The sequence below is a fragment of the Anguilla anguilla genome, chromosome 7 (genome assembly GCF_013347855.1).
Source record: "Anguilla anguilla isolate fAngAng1 chromosome 7, fAngAng1.pri, whole genome shotgun sequence".
NCBI lineage: Eukaryota > Metazoa > Chordata > Actinopteri > Anguilliformes > Anguillidae > Anguilla > Anguilla anguilla.
The window spans coordinates 25,149,749-25,169,545 of NC_049207.1; the positions used below are offsets into that span (position 1 = coordinate 25,149,749).

General features: G+C 44.7%; 1 protein-coding gene across 1 annotated transcript; it reads left to right on the forward strand.

The window, feature by feature from the left end:
* The first annotated feature begins 169 nt into the window (after positions 1-169).
* Positions 170-16,862, forward strand: rest (RE1-silencing transcription factor). Its single transcript, XM_035426250.1, has 6 exons — positions 170-290; positions 10,598-11,581; positions 11,855-11,938; positions 12,499-13,226; positions 13,338-13,778; positions 14,043-16,862. The coding sequence occupies exons 1-6, from the start codon at positions 272-274 to the stop codon at positions 15,297-15,299; spliced, it is 3,513 nt and encodes a 1,170-aa protein (XP_035282141.1). The 5' UTR covers positions 170-271; the 3' UTR covers positions 15,300-16,862.
* The last annotated feature ends 2,935 nt before the right edge of the window (positions 16,863-19,797 follow it).

Sequence of the window (19,797 nt, forward strand, 5' to 3'; positions counted from 1 at the left end):
TAACTTGTTTCAGCTACAACTTTAAAGTTCCCTTCTGTCCTCTTGCGGCGACACTGCCAGCTAACGGCAAGTTTCCATGTTTCCAGCAGGACTCGCAGTCCAGCACCTTCCGGGTATGGGGTGTCGGTGAAACACTTGAAAGGACGAGGAGGCGTGTGCGGAACTTTGATTGTTCCAGTTAGTGAAGCATGGAGAGGTCGTGGACTATTATATCAACGCTAGCCCCACTCCATGGCATAACAGCCTGTGTGCAGACGATGGACTTTTGCAAATGCCTACAAAATGCGTTCGTGAGTATCGGTGCAATCCGATCAAGAGCCACATTTACATTCGGCCTGCGCAAATCCCCTTTTATGTTTTAAAATACAATTGATCCAATGTTAATAGCCTACATACGATGATATTAGGGCCGGCTATAATACGGGTTACCGTTACAGACCGATTATGCCATCGTCTAATTTAAAGTTATCTACAAGTGCACTCAGTTAAATTCTAAAAGTATAGCCCAGTTACCTGGACTGAAGAAGTAAAAGTAACGGGCTAGTCATTTCAAAGTGTCGAGTAAGCAGGATAATTGTCTTAAAATTAATAGTCTATATGCTGTTGGCTCATTTGTATTTGTATAGCTCACAAACCATAAACTTGAAATGTAATGTGACACGTCAAAATGTGGGAAATGATAGCATGTTTCCCCCTATTACTATAATATAATGAATGAATGTCTCTGTTTTATATGTAACGAACAGCTACACTATATGTAAAACCAAGGCCAGCCAACAGCACACTCAAGTGGTAGACAAAAGAATAGGCTCCTTGTCGAGGACTCACAGTGTATGCAAACCTCTTGTGACAGTCAAATGGTAACCTGGAGATCAATCGTGCTGCAGATTTTCACGCTAACCCTAACAAAGCACACCTCATTCAACAGATTTTTTTGGAGCATTTAATTAAGAGTCTGGTGTGCCAAATTAGGATTTAAATGTACTGGATGGTAGATCTCCATGAACAGGGTTGGTTAGGGTAATTATTTTCTCTTTAAACTCGCTATTTTCCACACGTGGTTAGGTGCCAGTGACCAGGTGTCCACACTTTAAGCAGTTGGCACCCCATGGATTTCACAGGTCAAATCAATCGTTCGCCATATATCTCATTACAGGAAGTGAAGCATTATTTGATCTGTCAGGTCCTCGGATGTGAATGGGTAGACTATTCTCAATGACAGGCAGGCATATCTATATCTGACATAATGTGGTTTTACCAAGTTACATGTGGTAGGCTATGGGAGTAAAGTCAGCTGGCAGTTTAGACCCAATAAACCGAACGAGGCGAGTTAACTGTAATAAGCTGATTTGACTGATAACCGAAGAAGAGAGTAATTTGTCATCTGATCTACTAATCTTAAATTAATCGTGTAATATCTTGAACTATAATAGCCGTTACAATGCATGCATAGGCTCATACATAATTATTAGCCTATACCTATATACATAATTACGGTGTTTAGTAGTAGAGTAACATTTAAGTGTAGTGTCAAATATAAACTTCATTCTGCTCCGTTTCACCGTATTGTCATCATAGATTAAAAAGCTGCGTGTTTGAATCTGCAAAAAATCTGCTATTTATTTATTTATTTATTTATGTATTGCACCGTTCCAGCAAAGAAGCACAAGGTTCTTTAACAAACAATCAGTAAAACATCCAAATAAAAGATACAAAATTGAGGAAATATACAGATAATAAAAAAGCAATTACAATGATGACCTACAGATAGTAGCAAAGGAAACAGAAAATAAATGAATTAAATATATTAAAAGCCAATCCATACAAATGTGTCTTCAAAAGTTTGGTCTTAAAAATGACATTGACTCAGCTGTTCTAATGTCCAGAGTGAGACTTTCAAACGACGACTGAAGACCCACCTCTTCAGGCTGCACCTCTCCCCATCCCTCCCTTCCCCCCCTGTAAATGACTAAACTTAGGGTTGTAACTAGGCAGCTGTTTAATAGGTGACTTAGTTGATGTGCCAGTCTTAACGACTACTTGTATTTTTATTTATTTTTATTTTTCCATAGATTGCGTTGTTGCCGTTCTCGTTGTTAGTGTTATCAGTTTAACCACCAGGGTCCAGGTTGAACTATGCGGTTGTTCCCTGTACTTGGACCGGTACTTCTCTCTAGGGGTTTCGTCATACTTGTTCCTGGTTATGGTTATACACTTTGTTGTACGTCGCTCTGGATAAGAGCATCTGCCAAATGCCTGTAATGTAATGTAATGTAATGTAATGTAATGAGATTGTTCCAGAACCTAGGGGCTGTAACTGAACAGATCTCAAAAGCACAGATATATACTGAGGTGCCAAGCCATGCAAAGCTTTGTAAGTAATTAATGAAAATTTCTATCAACTCTGAGTACAGTTGGTAACCAGTGCAAGGAAGCTAAAATTGTGTCAATATGTGATCTCCCATTTGTCCTTGTTGGCAGGCTTTCCGCTGAATTTTATACCACTTGGAGCCGGGCTATTAATAGCTCCATGGTTTAAGCAGGTATACAAGGAATTACAGTAATCCAAAAGTGATGATACGAAAACATATATGATTTTTCAGTATCTTCAAATGATAAGATTGATCTAATTTTGGATATATTTCTTAATTGGTAGAAACATATCAGAACTTTTTTTATCTGCATCAAGATTGAGATTTTGATTGAAGATCTCACCAAGATTTCTGGAAACAGATTTCACATCACAGGCAAGAGAACCCAATTTTAAGTTAATTTAAAACTTCAGTGTTATCAACATTGAGCTGGAGGGAGTTTTGAGACAAGCACTGTACATCAGTTGAAGAACATCAGTTTAACAGTTATGCAAAATGGTCAATTTGTATAAATTCATTAGGTTGGGCTGACAGATATAACTGGGTTTCATCAGCATAAAAGTGATAGAAATGTGCTATGTTTAGAAATTATTTCGCCAAGTGGTAACATATAGGTGGAGGACAGAATGTAAAGATAGATCCCTGAGGAACACTACAATTTGTTGTTGCCGATGATGACACAATGACCTATAGAAACATAAATTTTTCAATTTGACAAGAAGGAAACCAGTTCAAATGCAGTCCCAGAGATGCCAACCCAGTTTTTGTGTCTGTGGATTAAAAATAGAATGAATGATCAATTATACCAAATGTCACACTTACATCAAATACGTACATAAACAGTATTCCGAAGTAGATCATTAATTGTCTTTAGGAGTGCAGTCTCAGTACTCAGTACGGGGACGACATAGCTCAGGAGGTAAGAGCGGTTGTCTGGCAGTCAGAGGGTTGCCGGTTCGATCCCCCACCCCTGAGCAAGACACCAAAGTGTCCCTGAGCAAGACACCTAACCCCTAATTACTCCCAACAAGCTGATTGGTACCTTGCATGGCAGCCTTTCACCGTTGGTGTGTGAGTGTGTGTGAATGGGTGAATGAGAGGCATGAGGCAATTGTAAATTAGGAACGTACCCCTTCCTGACTGAGCTGTTTCCCATGGACAGTGACTTCAGACCATTTGTTGCTAACACATCTTTGAAGAGTTTGGCAGGGATGACATCTAGGGGACTGGATAAATCTTCCATCTGCAACACAGTCCCTGTGAGATCATCCATTGCAAAAGAGTGCAGCATATCAGCATTCTGATAGGAAACACTGAAAAGCAGATGGAATGGTGTTGGCTAAAATATTTTCGATGTTTTCCACAAAGAAAGACAAGAAATTCTCACATTTTTCAAAAGAGCAATTTGGAAAGTTATTAATGAAATGACCTATAGTTTTTAATAAAAATCTGGGGTTATTGCAGTTCGCAAATATAGGATTAGAAAAATAGATAGCTCTTGCTACTTTAAATTCTTTGTTAAATTTAATCAAATCATTCATCGATAATGGACTTGCAATTTAGAGACGCCCAATTTCATTTCAGCTCTTCTCCGTTCTCTCTTTAAATGACATATGTGGTCACTGAGCCATGGGGAATTTTTAATGCTGATAAGATCTTGTTTATAGAGGAAATCGCCGGATTAGAATTACATTACATTACATTACATTACATTATAGATTCTTAGCAGACGCTCTTATCCAGAGCGACTTACAACAAGTGCATTACAAAACTCAGAGACAAGCGCTTTACAACATTCCTGCAAGAGAGCTACAATAGGTATAACTTTGCAAAAAGTGTGAATTGTACCCCTTTTTTTTTTTTTTTTTTTTTTTTTTTTTTTTTTTTAAATATATATAAATTCCCACCCCCCACCCACCTAGTTGTAGATGAACCTAGTTACATGAAAATAACATGACGCGTGGTTACTCAGTTGAGGTTTAGTGGATGTTAGAGGGTAGTGGGGGGTGATGAGGTGAGATGCAGCTTGAAGAGGTGAGTCTTCAGTCTACGTTTGAAGACGGCCAGGGTCTCTGCTGTTCTGACTTGCACAGGAAGGTCATTCCACCACCGTGGGGCTAGAACAGACAGGAGGCGTGACCGGGTGCTGGTGCGAGCCGGGGCAGGGACCAGGCGACATGTGGCAGCAGAAGAATGGGTGCGCCTACTAGACAACTATTTTATTAATGTACACATTATGGTTAAAATAACCATGTTGATTGCCTATTAAACGGTTCTAGGAAATGTCAGCATGCTTTTTTTCTTTCTTTTTTTTTAAGTCAGCGGGGTGCATCCTCAGTGGCACAAGCCGCACAACCCTCCGCCTGATGACAAGCACAGGAAATGGACGATTAGCAGTTGAGGAGCTGTCCAACACCGATCAGCGCCACTCATTTAACACACTGTCACGGCGTGCAGTACCGTTAAGATGTCCCTGACCACGTGAGCACGGGACTGGACAGACACAGACATAAATAAATAAATAAATTTACTCTCGCAACGTGATTTTTGCGTTGCATATAGTAGTAGATTTAACTGAAGTCCAGTAAACTCATAAGCATGTCTTGTGTTGACGTCTTTACCAGCACTGCCTGGTTGCACACACGCCGTTTACTAAAATATATTATAAGTATATGCATATGCTAATATACTGTCAGATTGTGATCGATTAAATGTATTGGAAACGTTTATGATCCTGGTTGAAGACTGCCGTTGGCGAAACTGTGTATTGCATGAACTGTAGGCTATAACATGACAACTTTCGGTTGTTGTTCATTCATTGACTAAATCCTCGCCAATATACCATCTTCAACTGTATCAATTGGCTCGTGTTTATTTTTAATAATGAAAGCCAAAGATTGCAACTGTTTATTGTTTTCTAAACCCAATAATTATGCTAAGATCGACCAGATCTCATGTGAATTTAAATTATAAGGCAAATGTGCTTCTCTTTGAGTTATTTATTTAGTGTTTTGTTTGAAATAGATAAACCTGAACAGACGACTGTAACTGTTTAAAATCAGCTGCGGTATGTTCTATTTAGCCTACTTTTCTGCTTTTACAAAGTTGATATGTGTTCGTAGATCTCCACTAAGTTCCCGTGATACCAGTTAAATGTGAAATACTCAAGAGCCCCGTTGTACACTTGTTGACGTCTTCAACTATTGCAGCTACAACGGGGCTCTTGATGAAGTCAACTTGGTGCAGACAGCTCAACGTCACAATTTCCTTACGACTCAGGGGCGTTGTTGTGATCGTTATTATTTGCATACCCATTTGCTGAAATGTTGTATAGGCCGACAGTGGTGGAAAAAAAATAATTGAATGACTTTGTTAAATTGAGTTACGGCAGCGCGTTTGGACGAACACTTCAAGACGCCGCAAATCAGGCTACACGCAGGAATTAGACCTAGTTCAGCACGATCCCCGGGCAGGAACACGAGCAGGCGCTGACGTCAGCCGTCCCTGCGAACAGAGCGCTGTGCTGGAATGCGTGCGGGACTTACAACACCCGGAACACAACTGTCCATCTAATAAGTTCTGAAATCCTTTTTAAAAGTGCCTCAAGACAGGATATAGTTCATCGGTAAGTCGAAAGCGAGGGGGGCAGACACATCGGTCGTTTGGGTTTTTTTATTATTAAAAAGGAAACTGTGAAACTGCAAAGTTTGAAGAACTGCAGCTATCAAATATGGAGGGAGTTTCTTTCTGAAAAGGGAGAGGCGCTGTCCAGGGCTGATTCGACAGGGCGCAAAGCTCGGATTTCAGCACGAAGATCAGGACCACGGCTAACACACATTTAGTTAGTTATTTAACAGAAACTCTCCCCATAATAACAAATATAGCCTAAACTAGCCTACCTACCGAAATTACGAGAGAAAACAACTAATCTGTGCATATCAATCAGTGATAAATAGTGTTTGAACCAGTGTAAGTTACTTCCATGAAGTAAGGTTAGGTTGAAACACATTGCTGAAACTCGTGTTTTGTTTTGAGTTTAATAACTAACGTTATCTTTCTAGTCAATTTGCGAAAGTTGTATTTCATTGCACTGTGTTTCATTTGTTTGTTAACTATTGGGTCTATTCCGTCATTATGCGGCTAGGCCAGGATAACTCGCTAGTTTGTAGAACTTTACACTTTGTTGTCATAATTTGTTGGCGAGCTAGAAAGCTTACATGCAGGAAACGCTTGATCAGAGTAATTTTAATGCCGCTAACAGGAACTAGCAGGTTAGAATTAGTTTGTGCTCCCTCTAGTTTCAAAGTTGGTAAAACATGCAACTTTAATTGAAATATAACATTCGATTGCTATTATTTTGCACTCCGAAATTCCCTGGTGTTATTTATCTTGTGGTATGTGTAATGCTAACTGTTATAAAACTAGACAACGTTAATTTGCTACTTGTTTGGAATATGTAAAGGCTGGGGATATAAAAAGGCATATTTTGTTTTCTAAAGTGGGGTGTTGTTAGGTAATGCTTAGGTAAATGTGCTTCCTGGCTCTTGATAGTTGAGCTCCGTCGCTTCTCTTTATTGGGGTAACGTTAATGTACACACACACTGCTGTTTGTGTAGCCAGTCAGCTAAGTACAGTACCACAAGTTGGTGGAGCGCTTGTAAAATGGCCGAACACAAGTTTACAACCACGCAGACGCCAAGGCCCAGGTTTATATTTGTTGACTCGCTAATACGGAAATTGTTACAGTTTAAACGGAAACCTTTTAAGTTTGTGTTTGTTGCTTTGGAATGCGCCAGTTTCGCTGTATGTTACAGTGCTGGTAGGCTATGTGCTAGTGGCGGTTTATCTTTAACTAGAGCTGTAACTCCTAACTATATGACATACTCTAAATTATATTGAGGTTGTACCCTTTCACAAGTGCCAAACTTGTAAATCTTGTTGATTAACAGGCTTTGACATTGTATTTAGTGGCTTCTTTTAAAACGGCTCAGTTCCAAACTCAGATACCAATAAGGAGCGTTGGATAAATTCAGGGTAAATGGGGAAATGTCTGTATAAGTTGCCAAATGTTATGGCTCTTTGCTTTTTTCTGTTCGAATTAGTCGTTGAGGGGGTCTGTTCACATTCATTACTGAATCTACTGTGTGCGTATGTCTTCCTGTCTTAAAACAAACCACAGCAAGCAAGAAGCATTCGACACAGGAAGAAGAATGCAGCTGTTTGGAGATCTGAGAAAGTTTATGTTGAGTGGGATATATCCTTGGTCTCGATTCCCTGTGTGGCTTTTTACATTTTTATTTATTAATTATTTGTTCTAGCTAATGTTAATCCAAGTGAAAATGGTCCATTGTTGATTGCTTGGAGAGCTAGGTATTAATCCACAATCTTACAGAGCTTCAGTGACGTGGCCCCTCTCCATACATGGCTACTTTTTCTGCTCTCAAACAAGGTTCCAGTTAAAGATCTGTTTTTCAGTGTCAGTGGCAACGATTATGTCAGCTGTTGAGCACTTGTGGGGGATGGGGTGGGGTGGGGGCTACATAATTGCGACAGAAACTGACAAGCTGTGCTCTGAGACCTGGATACAGCATGGTTGCATTTTTTTTTTTAGTTTTCATTAGCTCACAGCAGTATTCAGATCCACTTATTTTACCCCCCTCTTCTGCCCCTTATCCAGTGAGTTGTAGACATGACACTGTTGCCATAATGAAGTGTGCTTAAGTCCTTTTACACACACCCCTGGCTGCCCTCAGTGAGTGAGGACTAGCATTTCTTTGGCACTAATTACCATTCTTGACAGCACAAGACAAGCTAGGGCACTAGGAAGCCCATTTCCTGAATCAGAGCCCAGTCACCCTGCAGTCCTGCGTAAATAAACAAGGTTAGGTCAAACTTTGTCCGATCGCTGCAGACAACAGATGCAGGTTAACAGCCGTTACAGACAGGACAAAGTGGCAGAGCCTGCGGCCTTTTAACATTTAGCTCCAGTTAAGAGGCCCATTTGATCACAGAGGCTAATTTATAACACGGGCCTTACTGTGTGTTCAAGTGTGGCTTCAGGCCTAGGGCCCTTTGAACGCCCCTGTAATCATTTAAACCAATTAAAAAAGAAAATGAGAATTGAATCTCAATTTAGTTTATGAGGTTTCACATCAACATGAAATAAACTGATATCCTTCTCAGTTAAGTCCTGGTTGGAAGACTATGGCGTATTGGCCTAACCATCCTGGTTGAATTCTAAATATATTTATATACACCATTCTGTGGTTGCCAATTCGGTGTAAGGTCACTGTGTGGTAGCAAAGTCAGAATTACAGTTCACAATTTTAATCCATTTTAAATGTGTGAATTATTAAACTTCCTATCCTTTTGAAATAATTTTTTAGCTCATTGTTATATTGTTTTTTCATTATTAATACAATGATAACAAGCCTATTTCAGTTGGTGTGTGCTGAGCTCTACTATATAAAGCACATTCAATTCAGTTGACTTGGGCCCGGGGGGAGGGGGGTGGTCTTATTTCTCCATCACCAAACCTCTCTCCACAGTTCCATTCATAAGTTCACAATGTACAGTTTGTAGAAAGATTTCATTCCCCCAGTAGCCCCTTTGGAATACCATGGGTAGCCTGTATGAACAAAGAACCATGGAGTAACAGTTTTCCATGTATCCGTGTAGATTTCCATGCATCTTTGAGCCCCCACCCCTCTCCAGCTGCAAGCTATTCTGATTGGCTGTGAGGCAAATTCCACCCTACGAGAGTAGTCATAATAGCCAATTGGGCAGTCAGCAGGCCTTTGTTTTAAAGATGGATAATGTCTCACACCCACAGCCTGCATTTGTTGGTAAACACTGGTGACCTGTTTAGGACGACGTAACACCACATTCTTATTCATGAGCTGATGGACCCTGATGTGTCACCATGGGGGTTTAGGGTGGTTCAAAAGCCTGCTTGAATTCCCTAAGGTGTTACTGACCCTTCAGAACAATCAAAGATCAACTGCCCTTAACCCCTACAAGCCGACTGTTCATACAGCACAATGGTTTTTTCAAATGTACATATGTGTTGTTAGTTGTTACAGCTGTTTGAAATCTGTCTGATTGTCAAAGCAGACAGGCAGGGTAGAGACAGCTGTCCAACTCAGAGCTGGAGTCCCCACCCTTGGTCCTGGAGATCTCCTGGGTTTCATGTTAAAATCAGCAACCAGTTTAGAATAAAGAAACCGGGTGGATGAATTCACTTAATAGTTGAGTAACATCAATGAAAACTGGCATACTCTTTGGCTCACAAGGACCAGGGTTGGAGAAAGAAATTCTATAATAAATGCAAAAACTTTCTCTTGAATCGAGTACAAATCTCTCAGATTCTCTCAGCTGCGCAATGAGTTTGGAAAAGTGTGAGACTGGTGTTGGAACCTCCCCGAATTTGTCAAATTGTCTCTCAGTTTAAAGTTAAAGCAGATGCCTTTTAATAGGGCAACTTACAAAAAGTGCATTTAGCATGATATGCAAACAACCGCTAGAGATTTATAGTTATGATCCAATCAGAGCCATTGTCAAGGTACAGATGGCCCAGCAAAGACAGTTTGGCAGTCAACAAATCTACACTACATGGCCAAAAGTATGTGGACACCTGACATCCAACATCTCATCCAAAATTGATCACATTAATATGGAGTTGGTTCACCCTTTGCTGCTATAACAACCTCCACTCTTCTGGGAAGGTTTTACACTAGATGTTGGAGCGTTGCTGCAGGGATTTGCTTCCTTTCAGTCAGAAGAGCATTAGTGAAAGTTGGGCACTGTTTGGGCGATTAGGCCTGGTTCGCAGTTGCCTTACAATTGATCCAAAAGGTGTTGGATAGAGTTGAGGTCAGTGCTCTCTGAAGGCCTGTCAAGTTCTTGCACACCGTTCTTGACCATTTCTATATGGACCTCGCTGTGTGCCTGGGGGCATTCTCATGCTGAAACAGGAAAGGAGAAGCACAGAATAATCTAGAATGTGATTGTATGCTGTGGCAGTAAGCTTTGCCTTCACTGGAACTAAGAGACTGAGCACAAACTATGAAAAACAGCCCGAAACTAAGGGGTGTCCAGATACTTTTGGTTAGTGTAAGTACAACGGACTCACTGGGTTAGGATAAATGAATGTTGCACCTTTTTGTGCATACCCAGCATGCAGGGTGAAATCTGAAATGACCTGGTGTTGTCTGTTGTTCCCCCAGTTCATCCCAACATGGCTGCCCAGACGGTGTACCCTGTGGGGGTGGTCATGCTCACCCCGCTGGTGGGTGTGCCCATGGGTGGGGAGGAGCATGGGGTGACGGAGCTCCCCAGGTCCGAGCTGGCCGCGCCTCAGCTGGTCATGCTGGCCAACGTGGCGCTGACGTCAGAGGGCGGAGGCAGCGGAGGTGGCTGCGACCACTCGTCGGAGGAAAAGCAGATGGTGGAGCTGAAGACCGTGGGCAGCAGCTGCTACTCCGATAGCGATGATGAGGGGCTGGCGCACAGTAGCTATGGCGACGGCGGCAACAGTGACATCACCGACAGTCACCATGCCGACACCTCGTTCAGTGTCTACCCTGAAACCCCGCAGGTTGTCAGCTGCCACTCATACAAGGGGCAGGAGGAGGAGGAGGAGGAGGAGGCGCAAGAAACAGAAGGGGAGGGGCGGGGAGAGGAGGCTCCGCCCAGTCCAACAGGGATTGGGCACAAGCGCAAGAGGACCCAGCGCCTCCTAATGGAAAACTGCAGGAGTAAGAAGAAGCCTTTCCATTGTAAGCCTTGCCAGTACGAGGCTGAGTGTGAGGAGGAGTTTATCCACCACATCCGTGTCCACAGCGCTAAGAAGCTAATCGCGGTGGAACAGGCCCAGGAAGAAGAGGAGGAGCCAGATAGGGGGGCGGAGTCAGCTCCGGAAGGAGGTGGGGAAGGGGCGGTCTATACCAAGGGCGTGATCCGCTGTGAGCGCTGTGGCTACAACACCAACCGCTACGACCACTACATGGCCCACCTCAAGCACCACAACAAGGAAGGGGACAGCCAGCGTGTGTACAAGTGCACCATCTGCACCTACACCACCATCAGCCAGTACCACTGGAAGAAGCACCTGAGGAACCACTTCCCCAGCAAGCTCTACACCTGTGGACAGTGCTGCTACTTCTCTGACCGCAAGAACAACTACGTGCAGCACATCCGTACCCACACAGGTAATCCCCAAACCCACATAGGTACATGCCACACCCAATCAAGGAAGGACCATACCCACACAGATACAAACCACGCCCACCAAAACAGGGATGTGACTCACATTAGAAAACGAAAGGAGAGCGGTCATTAATGATGGTAATAACACCGTTGAAGTGACCTGTGGTCAAACCATACAAAGTCCAACCTGAATTTCCAAAACCCGTATCTGAAGGGAATTTTACACATGACAGCAATTATGCAATTTCATTCCAGTGAGGTGTTTCTTCCCTCAGGCGAGCGGCCATTTCGATGTTCTTACTGCAAGTACTCAAGCTCACAGAAGACCCACCTGACCAGACACATGAGAACACACTCAGGTAAGATTCTGCTTTGGGACTCTCTGCTCGGGGGAATTGTTGAATGGTTGCAAAGGGGCCAAGTGGGACCTTGCATAACATTTTACGTAAAGTTCACGGAAAGAAAAGAACAGGCAGATTGTGCTCGTTTTTCTGTTTTGTTCTGAATGTGTGTGATGTAATGAGGTTTGAACGATGGATAAGCTTCATGAAAGGTTATACAGTAACAGAGGAACGAGGTAGAAGGCGAGTCTCTCGTAGGTGTGGGTGTTGTGTTTTGAGCATGGACTGCTCTCTGTATTCTGTATTTCCCATCACCTTAATAACCAAAGATTTTTCTTGTTGCGTTCAATGCAATCGATGGAGCAGTTGGTTTGACATATCTGGTAGACTGGTATGTATTGTATGCGACTTGAATGGTGATGTGTTTATTGACATTCTGACATTGTTAAACGGTTCGCTATGCCTTGTCAATCCTTTCCATTATATCTCTGGTTGAATTGAAATGTGTGTGCGTGTGTGTGTGTGTGTTTGCGTGTTGTGATATTGATGATCAATATCTGGACTTGTCTTGACTGTAGGCGAGAGACCCTTCAAGTGTGACAGCTGCAGTTACCTGGCGGCCAACCAGCACGAGGTGACGCGCCACGCTCGACAGGTCCACAATGGGCCCAAGCCCCTGAGCTGCCCGCACTGCCAGTACAAGACGGCCGACCGCAGCAACTACAAGAAGCACGTGGAGCTGCATGTCAACCCCAGGCAGTTCCTCTGTCCCGTCTGCACCTACGCCGCCTCCAAGAAGTGCAACCTGCAGTACCACGTCAAGTCCCGCCACCCGGACTGCTCCGAGATCACCCTGGATGTGTCGAAGGTCAAACTCCGCATCAAGAAGCCAGGGTCCAGTGCCCCCACCTATTACAGTGTGGGCAAGGAGGCCCGATACGTCCTGACAGGGATCAAGGAGGGGAGGATCGAGAGGAAGGTCGGCAGGAGAGAGGGAGCGATGGGTGGAGGAGAAGGAAGAGAAGAAGCGGTGGCAGCGGACAGGCAGCCTATAGCGGACCCCATAAACCTATCAACCAAAAAATCATCTAAAGCCAATCCTCCTTCGACTGCCACCAAGAAGGAACAGCGAGACAAGACCCCCAAGAGGAGGGAGGAGAAGGAGACCTCCAAGAGAAGGGAGGAGAAGGAGACCTCCAAGAGAAGGGAGGAGAAGGAGACCTCCAAGAGAAGGGAGGAGAAGGAGACCCCTAAGAGGAGGGAGGAGAGAGAGACCCCCAAGAGGAAGGATGAGAGGGAGACCCCCAAGAGGAAGGATGAGAGGGAGACCTCCAAGAGGAGGGAGGAGAGGGAGACCCCAAAGAGAAGGGAGGAGAGGGAGACCCCAAAGAGAAGGGAGGTGACTGAGACTTTCAAGAGGAGGGAGGAGAGGGAGACCCCCAAGAGGGAGTCCATGAGGAAGGCCCAGAATGGTGTGACAGAGGAGAAGAGAGGAGAGAAGCCGGGTGAGAGGAAAGAGAGGGGTGGTGGGAAGGTGGCGGGAAAGCGGGGTGAGCAGAGGAAGGGGGCGGAGCAGAAGAAGAACAGGGACACCTGCAGGACGGGGAAGGCCTCCAAAACTGCGGGTGTCACAGCAGAGACCCAGCCCAGGAAAGAAAGCAAGGTCAAGAAAATGGCCAATGCCATGGAAGAGAAGGAAGAGTGGGAGCAGGACAGAGGGGAGGCTGAGAAAGCAGAAGAAGAGAGAGTGGTGATGGAGAGAGAGAGAGCAGAGAAGGAGAGATTGGAGAAAGAAAGGGCAGAGAAGGAAAGGTTGGAAAAGGAGCAAGCGGAGAAGGAGAGAGCAAAACAAGAGAGAGTAGAAAAGGAGAGAGCTGAAAGAGAGAGAGTAGAGAAGGAAAAGATTGAGAAGGAGAGAGCAGAAAGAGAGAGAGTAGAGAATGAGAGGATGGAGAAGGAGAGAGCAGAAGGAGAGAGAGTAGAGAAGGAGAGAATGGAGAATGAGAGAGTAGAAAGAGAGAGAGTGCTGAAGGAGAGGATGGAGAAGGAGAGAGCAGAAAGGGAGAGGGTAGCGAAGGAGAAGATGGAGAAGGAGAGAGCAGAACGAGAGAGAGTAGAGAAGGAGAAGATGGAGAAGGAGGGAGCAGAAAGAGCGAGAGTAGAGAAGGAGAAGATGGAGAAGGAGGGAGCAGAAAGAGCGAGAGTAGAGAAGGAGAAGATGGAGAAGGAGAGAGCAGAAAGAGCGAGAGTAGAGAAGGAAAAGATGGAGAAGGAGAGAGCCGAAAGAGAGAGACTTGAGAAGGCGAGAGTAGAGAAGGAGAGGAAGGGTGAAGACACAGCGCCAGTCAAGAGTGGTAGGCGAACAAGAGCAGTCAGAGCCGTGGGGAGAACGAGCAGAGGAAAGATCCAGGAACCCGCAGAAGAGACGCAGGGCGAGGAAGCCAAGGTCACCTCCAGGAAACGGAAAGCGTCCGCGTGCCAGCCTCCCCCACCCCAGAACGAGGCCCCCGCGCAGCCCAGCAGAAAGCTGGCGGCCGAGGAGAGGCGGCCGCAGAGGTCCAGCGTGCTCCGGGGAAGGAGCGAGGCGCTGCAGCGTGGCCAGGGGCCCGAAGGCAGCGGCGGGCTGAGCGAGAGCATCGACCCGTCCCCGGGAGTCAGCGTGATCAAGAGAACCAAAAAGACCAGGGCCACTCCGGGCCCTGCGGAGACCAAACCGGGCCCCACGGAAGCTAAACCAGGCTCCACAGAAGCCAGAGAGGGGCTTGATCTGGCGCGCCAGGGGTCAGTTCGAGGGACCAGCCCGAAACAGTGCCCCAGTGGTGAGGAGGACATCCTCATGAATGGGGTTGAGGAGGCGGGTACCTCCACTTGCCAGAAGCCTGCGGGAGGAGGAAAGAGGACTGGGGAGCGAGGGGAGGCCGGGCGTGGCAGGGTCAATGAGGGGGCGGACCCAGGACGGGGCCCTGAAGCGGCAGAAGGGAAGGTGACCGCCGCTCCCCACCGGCCGGAGCTCTCGGTCACGAGGCAGGGCAAGGCCACCGTCGTGGAGGAGGACGAGGGCATCCACAGCCACGACGGCAGCGACATCAGCGACAGCGTCTCCGAGGGCAGCGATGACTCGGGCCTCCACGGCGTCGCCGTGGCGACGCCCGCGGCGAAGCCCGCCGGGCCTGGCACAGCCGCAACCACGCCGGCGGCCACGCCTGTGACCACACCCACAGAGGGACCTCCCAGCACCGCCGCCACCATCACACCTCAGAGCCACAGGTGCATTTTCTGTGACCGCACCTTTAATGTGGAGGTGGAGTACCGACTGCATCTCAACCGTCACCTGGTGAACGTGTACTACCTGGAGAGCGCTGCCAAGGGGGACCAGTGAAAGTGAACCCAAAATGAACCCAAAATGGCGGGTGGCCCTTCACTAGGGGCCCCCAACCCTGGTCCCATCACCGCAGCGTCGGCAGGTGTTCAGTGACTCAGCACTTAACCGATGGATTAGACACAGGTAGCTCACCTCAAACTGGTTTTTGGTGCCTGGTGCTCAGTTCTCATCTCTGTAGTTCTTACTGTACCTCCGTATCTCAGATATCAGACATCACTGGTGAATTTTTGCTTTACTATTGACTTTTTCTATATATATTATATATATAAATATATAAAATCTTGTGTTTGTATTCCACTGTTCTGAAAGATTATGTGTTCATTTTCTCTTAGTCTCCTTTTAGAAGAAAGATTGCGTCTGGCCATTGTCATTTTGTAAATGTATACTTTAAAACCACCACCCTGCAGTGAAACATGGGAGGTATCTTTTGTGTGTGTGTGTACTGTAAAGCTTTATTATGGTTCCGGAAAAGCACCGCCGAGAGCAAGGGTTGTGTGTGCACTTGGCGGTTCTCGTTTCGGTACGGATTAACTGGGACTGATTAGGTTTGACGAAAAGAAAAAATCGAGAAAAAAGAAAGAATTTCATCTTCAGTCTTCTGCTCTTCGCTGGCACAGTGGCAGCTTCCTGAGCTTTCTCTTCAGCTCCACATTCAGGGATCTCTCTCAGAATATTTTAGGCATGACAACATTGGGGAATCCCTGGTCCACCGCGTTAGAAACGAATGAGACCACATGACCGGAGTTCCCCCCAGGGCTCAATTGCTCTTCAGCGCTGAATTGAGCGCCAGTTCATTCTTGACTCAAGAATGGAAACTCAAGAGGGTGTGGGCATGCATGGGGAGAGGGGTATTTATCTACAAGGGGTCTCAAACTATGATCTTGGGTGGGGGCCTAGTGTCTGCTGACTTTTGGTGTGCTTCAGCGGTTAAGTGCTTCATTTAATTGATTTACTGACGAGAGTCCACAAACCTTGCTTCAAGGCCAATTAAGGCATTAAAAGAAAACAAAAAACCTGCTAACACTGCAGCTGTCCAGGGCTGGAAATTGAGAGCCATGATTTACGCTGTGAAATCAACAAGAGCTGAACTGGTAAAATCCCATTGAATCTCTCTTGGATTGAAAGCAGCTGCTCAGTGGTGCAGAATCATGACACCGTGTCATTTGTGTTAAGGAAACGGTTAGATTTTTTTACTGTGGAATGGCCCCAAACAGAAATGACTCATTTCTCTACAGTTCATGGGTTGTTTTTAGTTTTCTCTCTCTCTCTCTTTTTCTCTCGGTCCCCCTCCTCATTCACTGCCCTGTCTGAGAGTAACAATAGTGACTCCATTATGAAAGGAAAGCATAACACTTCTAAATGAGGAACCAAAGACAGACCCTGCGCTCCCGCGGGGAGGCTAAATTGGAGGGACCCAGGTGGTCCTTTGCCTGTAACCGAGAGAAGAATTCTTGGGGCTTTTTTTCATTTGTTAGCGTGCTCCACTAGAGAGCCGGCTTCTGACACTGCTTCCAGACAGGCGGGGACAGTATGTGGAGTCGGGACAGCTTCGGGGGGGGGGGGGGGGGGGGGGCAGTTGGGGGAGAGAGAAACCTCCAAACACCTCCAGTGTGTAGCATTGTCGTCGTCGTCCCCCAATTCCATAAAGAATCACACATTTTGAGCAGAACTACGAAGACTAAGTGGAATAACCCCCCCCCCCTCTTTTTTTCTCATTACGTTTTGTCTTTTAGTATCTGTATTCTGGGTTTACCTGCAGTTTCATGCTGTCAAAACAGATCTCCTAGCAACTGCACTCTTTAGAAGTAGCAGATTTTTCTGTTATGGGGGAAAAATAGTCCAAAGATTTTCTTGTTTTATACATTGTTTTTTATACATATGTTGACGGAGCAGATTGTCAAGACACATGGTACATCTTTTTTTATTTGCCTTTTGACAATCATTATGTTTTTTGCCATTTTTGCATTTCTCACATTTGAACAAAAAAACTGTTTAGCCTATACGGTGTGTTTGCTACTGTCGTGTGCTTTGAACAGAATTTGTGGGAATTAGTTCTGTGCTTAGTATAGGGTTTGTTACACCGTGTTCACAGCCACACATGTCTAACTGTTGCTTGATGTAAAAATAAACTATGAGATTGCCTATCCTGCCTCACCTTTTGGACTCACCTGTGATGTTTGTCTTTTAATGATGTAACAGCCCAGTTCTGGACTCACCTGTCGAGATAGGACAGAGCAGAGGAGAGACGCTCACTGTTTTACAGACCATACTGTGCTTTTCTCCATGAACTGTTTAATTATTCACAAGGAAGTCATCTTTTACTGCTGTGCAACCAGACCTAAGTCAAAACATAGTTTTTTTTAAATATATATATTTGCAAATACAGCACTGTAATTGTAATTATTTATATTCAAAAATTTCAGATCCTTTTTTCAAGAAAAATAAAAATTTTTTTAACAAAAGTACTTTTCAGATAGTAAAAGGAACAAATACATACCAATGACATATCCGAGCCTTTAAAGCTTTAAAACAGTATTTACATTTTTTTATACTATGCACTAGTTTTCACATAGTACATAGTACAATCACTAATGTGTAAAACTTTTTAAATGGTGTGCAACAGAAGATTGAATATCTTCCAGCAGATTTAGATTTAAAAAAAATAAAATCAGATACACTTTCTATGAATGAGTTTGGTAAAAACATACACTCTCTCACACACACACACACACTAGCAGACTACAATGAAATGTATTTTGAATGTGATGCCAAACTGAGAAAACAGAACAACCGTTTTGTAGCATTCCGTGGGTAACCACAGGTGTTCTTAAGGGAAATTTACATTTCAAGAGCTGAAGGTCACGTCAGATATGTAAACCTGTCCAAATGACTCTTCTGATATCCACTCACCGGCCACTGTATTAGGTACACCTGTGTGTCTGCATCCGTTAACCGCCAACCGTTCAAATACACTCACCAGCCACTTAAATCCAACTTATATTGCATTAGTAATAAGCAATATGACAACGTGATTAACTTAATATTATGTTTGTTTATAAACGGAGCCACTAGTTTCTGAGTGCAAAAAAAAAAAAAGATTGACAGGCCCTGCGGAATTTAGTGTCGAGGGCGGCAACAAGGAGTCTCATAATGTTCCACTCGGGAGCGGCTGAGCCACGTGCGACACCTAGTGGTAAAAATCGGTAATACCAGGTCCGGGCCGGTATTTGGCTTAAGATCAAACTGGTCTGAAAATGTTTACATCGGGCCAACCCTAATCTAATCAGCCAATCGCGCGGTAGCAACTCAGCGCACCTGCCAGCAATTAGGCATGTAATCAACGGTAAAGACGATCTGCTGAAGTTCAAACCAAGTAGAATGGGGAAGAAGGGTGATTTAAGAGACTTTGAACGCGGCATGGTTGTTGGTGCCAGACGGGCTGGTATGAGTATTTCAGAAACTGCTGATCTACTTGGATTTTCACGCACAACAATTGCTAGGGTTCACAGAGAATGGTCCGAAAAAGAGAAAATATCGAGTGAGCGGCAGTTCTCTGGGCGAAAATGCCTTGTTGATGGCAGAGGTCGGAGGAGAATGGCCAGAACTGGTTCGAGCTGATAGAAAGGCAACAGTAACTCAAATAAGCAATACGGCATGCGCCAGCTGAGGTGGGATCCCCGCTCGCCCCCCCTCGCCCCCCAGGGCCGGGGGGGGACCCGGGTGGGGTGCACCATTGGCTCGTCTCGCCCGCTCTGTCGGGGAGGTGGAGCGTGAGCGCGTGCGATAGGACCCGAAAGATGGTGAACTATACCTGGGCAGTTGCAGTTTATGCTGTCAAAACAGATCTCCTAGAAACGGTGCTCTTTAGAAGTAGCAGATTGTTGATTTCTCTGTTATGAGGGAAAAGAAAGTCCAAAGATTTTCTTGTTTTATACATTTTTTTTTATACATATGTTGATGGAGCAGATTGTGAAGACACATGGTACACCTAGCCTATACGGTGTGTTTGCTACTGTCATGTGCTTTGAATAGAATTTGTGGGAATTAGTTCTGTGCTTAGTATAGGGTTTGTTACACCGTGTTCACAGCCACACATGTCTAACTGTTGCTTGATGTAAAAATAAACTATGGGATTGTCTATCCTGCCTCACCTTTTGGACTCACCTGTGATGTTTGTCTTTTAATGATGTAACAGCCCAGTTCTGGACTCACCTGTCGAGATAGGACAGAGCAGAGGAGGAGACGCTCACTGTTTTACAGACCATACTGTGCTTTTCTCCATGAACTGTTTAATTATTCACAAGAAAATCTTTTGCTGCTGTGCAACCAGACCTAAGTCAAAACCTAGTTTTTTTATATTGGCAAATACAGCATTGTAATTCTTTATATTCAAAGCAGATCCTTTTTTTTTTTAAAGAAAACCAAATACCTTTCAAAGAAGTACTTTTCAGATAGTAAAAGTAACAACTTTTCAAATGCATACCAATTATATCCA

Excerpts from the sequence above, each read along its gene's own strand:
- rest (XM_035426250.1), top strand. Across the intron at positions 11,582-11,854 it reads GCACATCCGTACCCACACAG|GCGAGCGGCCATTTCGATGT; the intron begins GTAATCCCCAAA and ends TTCTTCCCTCAG. Across the intron at positions 13,779-14,042 it reads AGAGAGCAAAACAAGAGAGA|GAGAAGATGGAGAAGGAGGG; the intron begins GTAGAAAAGGAG and ends AGAGTAGAGAAG.